Raw genomic sequence first — 9,536 nt, 5'->3', positions numbered from 1 at the left:
AATAACGCATTCCACGACCAAAAAGTTTGGTTGGCAATTATGGCCCGTTTTGGCGACCAAAAATTTTGGTTGCCAATTGTCACATTCTGCGACCAAAAAGTTTGGTCGTCAATTGTCACATTCCTCCACCACCAAACATGTTAGTCACGAAAAAGAATGTTTACACAACTAAAACTTTAGTCGGCAATTGACCTATTAACAACGAAATCCTTTGGTTGCCAAAATTAATGATTTTAACGACTAATTATTTAGTTGCCAAATGTACCCTCTCGCCTACCTTATTTAGTTGGCAAAAATATTAGTTATCTTTCCCGACTAATCAATTGGTCTCCAAAACCAAAAAAACAAATTCAAAATTTGGTCGCCAACATCCAACAAAATAAACCTGTAATTCATAATAATTCATCCAATCCATTCAATATAATATGCAATTTGCAAGAGTCATTCAAATCAACTGAATTATAAACATTCGACAAAATACATAAATCATCCAATCTTGAACCTGTTTAATGAAAGTCATCAACTATTATAAGTTTTCATCCACAAGTAATTTCAAACTACATATTCCTCCAATTAAAAATCCACTTGTAATCTATATAATCATCCAAGTCACATCCATCTAACATAACAATTTAAAACATAACAATTACTTGTTATTATGTTTTAAATTGTTATCCATGCGCATCTATCAAAAAATATACACACTAGTAATCTACCCAAATATTTTCCATACACATCCATCCAAAAATATAACTACTAGTCTATCCAAAAATATAACTACTAGTCCACCCAAATCTTTTCCATACATACATTTATCCAAAAATATATATTCCTTCCAAAAATGCTTATACTGCCAATTAGTCCTGTACAATTTAGCTTCGTGCACGAGATCATCCATATGTACCAAAGAAAATGAGAAATAATGTCAGGCAAATTTTTGTTGAAAATATTTGCACATCACTTTATTGTAAAGTTGGACAAAAAATGAAAAAATTTCTGTGGAAAGTAAAGGAAACATTAACAAATTAAATGACTAGCAATACCGTTTTGTTAATAAAACATCATTCATATGTATATATCAATTCTAACTATTGTTCAACTTTACAATAGTTAAACATCATTAACATCATCTTCTAACCTGTTACAGGTGTTCATAACAATGACGCCAGTTACAATTGTGCAATTGAATCACATTGCCAAAGCAGCTGTAATGGGTAGCAATATTATGTAATGGTGTTACATAACAGTTTCAGCCCATTTTTAAAACCTTGCTCCCCTTTATCCTGCCATCTCCTTTCATCTCACCTAGACCCATTACAATACTCACTTTGCTCACCCACCACCCCTGTAATCCTTTTTCACTTCCACAACCATCTCCTGTCAACCCCTCTCCCCAACTTAGCCCACCCCGTCTCCCCTCACCCACTAGCCTTGCCATTCCCTCACCCCTCACCCACCATTCTATACAAACCCAATAGCACCCACTACCATCACACATTCTAGTTCTGAAAATCAATTCCAGTACCGAAAATATGTCTTCCAATTTGAATAACTCCAGTGTATTGTTTCCTAAAACTTGTTCATTTATATATACAATGTTATATGTGTATAATATGATTAAATTATAAATTAAGATATAACTTACAAAATAAATTATAATGTTAGGGTGTATAGGCTAATAATTTATTTGGTTAACCTATAATTAGAATAAAAAAAATATATTATATATAACATAAGAGAGAGAATGAGAAGAAAGTAGATAGGTATTAAGATTACGGAGTTAGTGTTGCAATTTAGTCTAAAAGCACATGAGGAGTCTATGGTATTTTTAATTGACAGGTAGTCAAGTGCTCCAAGGCCAAACCCTTAAGGGATAAAGAGGATTTTCCCTTAAATTAAAATCATGTTTGATAGCTGATTTACCAAGTGCTATAGTCTACATTTCTATGAGATAGTAGAGAAGAAGCTTGTTTATCTATGACGTAAAAATACAAACAAACCCTTACCACATCTCAAATCTATTGAAAATATATTATTAAATGCAACCTTGGATGAGGTGCCTGTAAGGGTCTCCTACAAAAGAAAGTTCGATAGAATTTTCCAAAGTGGTAGGGAATGAGAAGCCATTTCAATGTGTAGATACTGCAGCAAAAATATTGAATAAAGCTTTACAGTAAACAAGCTTCTAGTTGTAACAGAAGTCCCAAGAACCTAACGCTATAGACACCGACTAGTTTGCCTTCAATATTTTTAAGATCTGATGCAAATCTGATGATATTCGGTCCATGTAATTTCTAAAGCTAAAAGATTTCAATTAACTAGCTAAATTATAAGCAGCTCTAAAAATATAATCATGAAAATTAGGGATACTAGTCTTTACTAGTAATTCAGTAGATTGTGGGTTTCTTTCTTTCCATAACATCATCCTAAAATTATATGAGTCAACTTAATGTTCCATTCATCAAAGCCACAAATAGAAGGTTTCATAAACGCCATACCACTAGGAAACCAGGAACACCCAACAAGGAAAAAACTTGACAGGGCTAAAAAAATCTAAGGCAAACCAACATAAATATCCCGTTTTATCTAACAAGGACTCTTCACTTGCATCAACAGACTCTTCACCTCTCTCGCCTGCTTCAACCCTAGTCCTAGCGACACACCGCTTGGTCCCACAAGTTTCTTTAATCTAGTCGGAGGTGACCATGATGATCTCCAGGATGTTTGGGGTTTTTTAGTTTATATTGCCCCCCAAAAGGCCCGTTTTTGCCTTTTTCCTCACATTTTTTTGTCTAACTCTTTAACCATGCGTCCGATCAATGCGCTGCTTCCTCTCACACATTTTTTTAATGTAGGCCGAGGTGCCTATTATGATATCGAGGCTGTTTCGATGCTGTTTCCAATGTTTGGCCCCAAATGGGCTGTTTTCCCCTTTTTTGCCTCACAATTGGTTCTCTAATATTCTCATAACACGTTTATTTGCCTTTACTTTGAACATAAATATAATGCAATTTGGTTAACACACTTACCCATTACCATGAGTAGCTATGGTGGGGACTTTGATGGGTTGAGCATTTCCAAAACTTGCGCCACCATGCCTTCAAGTCCAAAAATCTGCCCCTGCATCTCTTGACGTTGTCTTGCATTCTCTGCATCTTTTATTTGTTGGTCCTCTTCTTTTTTTTTATGCTCCTCATGGTCACTCTGCTGCTCCGCACGTAGTATCTCCAACTCGGATGTAAGCCTTTTCAAGTGCTCCTCTCGTGCTTGTGATGCCGCATTCAACCCAGAATCACAAGACGAGGGCTTTGGTCCGACCCCAAAACCTCTCAGGTATCCCTTCTTCTTCCCAAGAACCACTCTTGATATATTCTCTTGTGTCATGAGCGTTCCAGACTCGATAGACTCATCCCGCACCATCGTCATTTGCTCCTGTAATTGTGACACTGGAATATTGTTAATATAAATCAAGCACAATAGTTAGTATAAGTGTCCATATGATTAGAATACTTGCATGTAGAGCACCGCATATAGGATCAATCCATTCTTTTGTCTTCTTGTGCTGATGAGTGTCCTTGTAGAAATCGCAAATATCTGGCAAGAAGCCACCATTTTCCTTCACCTATGATATGCCAAACACCGAGATCAACACTCCTTCATTAATATGATAACATATGAAATAAGTGTGGATAAAGTTAATAAAATCAATGACACACATCTCACCTCAATGCTCATCGCCGCCGGAAAAGATCGCGACCCACTACTGTGATTGTAGGGTAGCTTGCTCCTATTAAGTTTCCCGGTGTCGTAGCGACGCTACATAATCCATATTGTAAGGGTTTGTTACATATATAGTTAAACAATGATAACAGTACTAACTAATAACTAAATCATAACATACCTTACAATCTTTATGTAACACATAACACTTCCTTTCCACAACTTGATGGGATAGTGAATTCTCCTCGTAATTCTCCCCAATCTCAAATTTATCCTACAATCAATACAAACCAAATAAGTAACTTAACTGATGTAATGTCAAAAGCTGAAAATTTGTCAAGAGTGAGAAAACCTTAAAATGGTGTCATTATACTAGTTTAAATGAGGGAGAAGACTCCCTATAGTCTTGCCATGATATATGATCCACCACTTTCATAGTTCAATATGTGAAGAAAGAATTTGCTAACCATATCATTTTAATGTTAAACGCAAGTTAATTGTCATGGCTTTGCTATATGGTGCAATACCTTTTGTGTGTGTGTATATATGTATATATAGGTATAGAAACCTATCTATTGACAAATAGATTTGATGACTTGTTTGTAGACTGGCTATCCAAAGGCTTGAAATTACAAAGAATGACTTGTGACACAGGATTGCAAAAACAAAATTTGGCTCCCATCTGTGTTAGGCTAGAGGAAATGCTATTTTACAGGCTACCTTGGAGAGAAGGAAGCAAGCTTTTCATGAGCGTCGCTTTGCCCTTGAACAAGATGTATACTCTTTTTTACCCATTACATATGGAAACGATTTGTGGTTGTTTTCCCATTACTTGGTTTCTTTTGATACTATTTTCTATCTCTGTTTTTTTACTCGATATGTTCAGCATTGGGCATGAACTTCAGGTCTGTCCCTTCAGTTAAATTTGTTCATTTGCATGCCATTTTATGCCTTGGTTATGTTTCACAGTTTTTCTAATAGTGAATTTTCTGATGCAATTGAAAATAATCCATAATAGGTAAGATGTTGAGTCACCTTTTCTAATAATATCTCTTCATAGAATCACATAGTAAAATGGCTATGATTTTCCCTGTCACCACTTTGCAGAATAACAGGTTACAAGAAGTTATTGATGCATGGAAAGACCTTTATTTTGTGTGTGTCTATGTGTGTGTGTGTGTGTGTGTGTGTGTGAGAGAGAGAGAGAGAGAGAGAGAGTTGTGAAATTCGTGAATGAACTGCCTTTTATGAGATAAGTTAAAATTTGGGTCTTAGGAAACTGCATAGCACATTAGAGCCAATTTTAAACAGGAAATGAGACGTTGCTTGATTGATAGACTAGAAGGAAAAAAATAGCCTCTGAGTATCATCTGCTGTTTGAAGAGAAGGCCACTGTGCATATTTTGTTGATATGACAGAAAGTTGTAACTGTTAAAGATCCTAATTTTTTTCTGCCAAACTGGTGTGGACAGAGCTGGGCATGACAATTACGTGGTTCTGTCAGCTGGCTGGGGTTCTGTCAGCTGGCTAGATGAGAGGCAGATGATAGTCTGTAACTTCACAAACAAATATCTACGAGAAGAATACTTCTTAGCAGTATTGTTACTAGGAAACAATAACAATTCTTAGTTTTTTTTCCAGTCTAAACAATCAAAAAAGAGAACGAAAAAGGGAAAAAAAATAAAAGGATTGAATAGATTTATTAGGCAATGGGGAAAGTAAGAAGGCATGTAAAGAAAATTAAACTAGCCGAATATACCAAAATATCATATCTGCATAATGGAGTTTGCAATATTCACATAATGACTTATTATTAACTAATAATATTTTCAAATAAATTAGTAGTGATCTCTATAGATGGACATTTTCCCCCATAAATATACAAAACAAACAATTCAGGAAAAAAAATTAAAAAATCTACGCACACATAATTAAAACCTGAAAAGAGGAAGCGAACTTGTGATGGATTTGTAATTTCCTTAAAGAGTGAAAACTTCATTGTTTTAGTTTCTAAATGGCAATATGAAAAAAATTGAAAAGCTTTTGCAATCCGACCGTGTATAACTGATCAAATAAATTGGCAATCCAAAAATGAACCCCAGCCTTGCTGCCATTATCATTTAAGGAGTACCATAACCTTAATCAACTCATCAGCTAGAACCATAATGAAAAAAAAAAAACAGAGGAACAATTAATATGACTATTAAAAACAAAAATTAAATTAACTATTCCATAATGAAAAAAAAAACACATATTGAGGAACAGTTAATATGACTGTTAAAAGGGAAATTAACCCCAGAATGTTCTTTAACAATGCACCAAACTGTTATTCAATTTAAGCCAAGTGTGCTACTGACTATGAGTTTGCCTTCAAGCTACAAAAGGGAAAAAGAAAAAAGACAACAAAGAGATGAGTTTGTCTTATTTTATTGGAAAACATTCATCCAATCAAAACCTTCTTCATGGGAGTTAAAGAACAGCTTCTCCAACGTATTAGCAGTAAGCTCTGTTATTTGGATTTTAAAGGCAATTTAATAGTGAATACATTTTTACATACTTGTATCCTAATTAGTTTTATGTATATTTTTGTATCTCAACAATAAATCTTATTACATGGGAGAGTTAATCCAACAATAAAGCTAATTAGACTTTTCCAAGCTTTCATAACCAACAAAGAAAACAAATGAGCTCCTATATGCAAATTAAAACAGGACTGTTTCCATCATCCACACTATGAAAGCAATTGAATCATACCCGGACAGCTTGTACAACAGCCCCTTTTGTCGCTGGATCAGCAACAGTCCATCGATATTGCATATATGGATCAGCTCGTGCATTAGTTTCAAATGGAGATGGTGCAACAGTCTTAGATCTTGACAATGCATTACTTTCAGACGGAGATGGTGCAATAGTCTGAGATCCATCTGCTGCAACACCTTCAAGAGCAGGTGTAGGTGTATCGGTCGGGGATGAGTATGGTTCAATCAATGCCCTCTTTGGTAAAGGAATACGGCGCATCTTTTTCGCAGGAGCCATTCTGTTACATTTTAACATAATCAAAGGCAAAGAGCACAATAAGCACATGGATACGCACAAATTTTAAAATGCGTATAGACATATACATCAAGATTGATAATTAACAAACATTTACGTAAGAAATGAACATCCATGAAGCATCTTAATTTCATATATATCCATCTATGTAAATTTGCCAGTGATATTGACGACATAGATAACAAAAACTATAATAAAGTATTGACTTTCACAATTAATTGTTTTTGTCAACGCTATAATTCATAAAGTAGTTTAGGTGAATCTATGATTTTAGTGACCTATGAATGTGTATGGTTCTAAACAAATGAAAAAACTTCATTCATAAACATCAATGCACCTTATGACTCCAAAAATAACACCCACAAGAAACTTCATTCATAAACATCATTCATAAACATCAATACATAAGTAAGAAGAATAAGTGAACAACATACGCGTGCGTGCATTTAAGTATGAAAAAATTTCTTTTTGGTGTATGTGGACATATGTTTGGATTAACTTGCAATTAAAACAAGAGTTGATAAGTCAAGTTTTCTGGTACTAGAAATAGTGATAATTCAAGTTTTTGGGAACTCATTTCAGGGGACTGTCTGCTTCATTTCATTGAATGCTTTGGTCTGTGCTGCTTGATCTGAAGAAAATGACACATGTTGAAGACATAATAATTCAAAAGGTTGATCACTATGATTCGAAATGGTGATCAACACTTCAACAAAGCATTCAAACCAAATAACCACTATGATTCGAAAGGTTTTCTCTGGAAGAACTGAACATTTCAAACCAAATGACCACCTATGCCATATAGCCTCATTGCAAACTGTTGATTATTTCATGACCTAGTCAGATTTAAATAATTCCTCTTATTTTCAGATGTATAATTAGGTCACAAAAGTAAGGCAATATGTAGGAATTTTTTCTTTTGTTGACTAGGCAAGACAACAAGAATTGAGCCCCTCACATCAAAGTTGAGAGACCAACCAAATACCATTTGGCCTACAAGGCCAGTGAGTAGTGTAGCACCTAAGAACCTACTACAAAAAATAGCTATAGCTTTGGTCATCTGTGTGCACTGAACAACATAACATTAAATGTTTGTGCTGCTGTATCATTTATGTTGTTGATCTTTCCACTATTACATAATTGAGAACTATTCCTCTTCATTTTAATGACTGAACATGGTTTTGAGCAAGCCTGAAATTGCTCTGAGTTGTGTAAAAGCACTTTTGGCTGTAGATATGTTCGTACCTATAAACCTGAGTTTGGAAATATATTATGCCATTGATTAAGTATTTCACCAAGTTGTTTTTGGCTCTTAAAGCTGGCTTAGTGTTAAGCCATGAACAGAGCTGCTTATGCAGTAACCTCCTCACGCATCCCACCATGTATAACGTGTTTATTTTGGTTGGTTTGCTAGAAACTCTGGCGATTCAAGCTGAAACCGGAGTCCCCCTGATACTTTCGTGGTGCTTATGAACTGAAAAGGGGAAAGTAAGGAGCTTTTGCCATTCTTATCTCTCACCTATAAGATTGCAAGATGGTGTTGCAATGACACTAGTCACTTCGAAAGCGAGAGGTCTAGCCATGTTTATCAAATTGTTGAGATAGATCGACCCTTTGAATACCAATCAAGAACACATAAGGGAAACATTGTTTTTGAGAAGTCTTTAAGAGATGGGTGAAACCTCACAGGAAGAATTGAGTTCTAGAACTTGCACATACAAGTCTTGTTACACTGTTGAATGAAACCTCAAAATAATGGTGATCAACACTTCAACAAAGCATTCCCAGTTGGAGCCAAAAAAACACAATAACAACAGAATCCACAAATTACTTGAACCCTAGACACAATGGCAACTATTTTTTTACAGAACAAACAAGAATATACATATATATACATATATATATATATATATCAGTTTTCATTTTTTGCATTATCTGGTGAGTATGATTTTAGTCCATCCCTTCAAACATTCACTCAATAGGGTTTTAAAATTAGGGATTTTCAAAAAAATTGGTTTTGACAATTAGGGAAAACAAAGGAAAATAGAGAAATTGAGCGACAGAGAGAGAGAGGACCCATACCTAATGTCGGGGTTGTTTGAAGACAGGCAAACTGGTTGTAGCAGAAAAATGGTGATGGTGGTACTGTTAGGTGCGAAAAGAGAGAGCAACCATGTGAGTAAGAGGAGTAATGGAACACAACTACAAAGATTGAGAGAGAGAGAGAGAGAGAGAGAGAAACAGGGATAAAAATACATACCTAACAATGGAGGCCCAAGTACTTCTCGAAGCGCCGCTGATGCTTGGTCGAAAAATCGACACAGGCGACTGCGATGACGGAGGAGGAGCAACTTTGTTGAACACAATCGAGCAGGAGAATCGACGATGAGGTACGTATGAGGAGTGGTGCGCGGGAGTGACTGTATAAAGAGTTTGAAAAATTCACTCGGGTGATAGGGCAATTTTTTCCCTACTAAACTGTTTGGTCGGTATTGAATCAACATTTACTTAAATAACATTCAAAACGGGGTCGTTTCAAGATCTGCGACCAAATCTTGGTCGCTAAAAATTTTACAGATGTTTCCAATTACAATTTTACAGATGTTTCCAATATTATCAACTAATTTTTTTTTTTCAAATGTTTCCAATTTTGAAATTTTTTTGTTTTTGTTGTGTGGGTATATACAAAATGTATTTACGTAGTAGTTTAAACCAATAGTGTAGTACGACATCTTATGGATTGAATATAATTAAGTCATTAT

At 35.2% G+C, this 9,536-nt stretch overlaps 1 protein-coding gene across 1 annotated transcript; it reads right to left on the bottom strand.

The window, feature by feature from the left end:
- Positions 1–489: 489 nt before the first annotated feature.
- LOC114287961 (uncharacterized) lies at positions 490–9,215 on the bottom strand. Its single transcript, XM_082874060.1, has 9 exons — positions 9,035–9,215; positions 8,857–8,919; positions 6,475–6,757; positions 3,902–3,994; positions 3,724–3,816; positions 3,515–3,622; positions 3,030–3,432; positions 828–898; positions 490–776 (listed from the first exon to the last, which is right to left on the bottom strand). The coding sequence occupies exons 3-7, from the start codon at positions 6,754–6,756 to the stop codon at positions 3,046–3,048; spliced, it is 963 nt and encodes a 320-aa protein (XP_082730186.1). The 5' UTR covers position 6,757; positions 8,857–8,919; positions 9,035–9,215; the 3' UTR covers positions 490–776; positions 828–898; positions 3,030–3,045.
- Between the last annotated feature and the right edge of the window lie 321 nt (positions 9,216–9,536).

The sequence above is a fragment of the Camellia sinensis genome, chromosome 6 (assembly GCF_055761805.1).
Source record: "Camellia sinensis isolate YWXY chromosome 6, ASM5576180v1, whole genome shotgun sequence".
In the NCBI taxonomy this organism is placed as follows: Eukaryota; Viridiplantae; Streptophyta; class Magnoliopsida; order Ericales; family Theaceae; genus Camellia; species Camellia sinensis.
Note: the sequence above shows the minus strand (reverse complement) of the source record. Positions and strands in the feature narration are given on the sequence as shown.

Bases quoted from the DNA above. Each gene is read 5' to 3' on its own strand.
- LOC114287961 (XM_082874060.1), bottom strand. From the start codon at position 6,756: ATGGCTCCTGCGAAAAAGATGCGCCGTATTCCTTTACCAAAGAGGGCA. The intron at 3,817-3,901 runs GTATGTTATGAT...TGGATTATGTAG, and splicing joins TGTTACATAAAGATTGTAAG to CGTCGCTACGACACCGGGAA. The intron at 3,623-3,723 runs GTGAGATGTGTG...GGCATATCATAG, and splicing joins CGGCGGCGATGAGCATTGAG to GTGAAGGAAAATGGTGGCTT.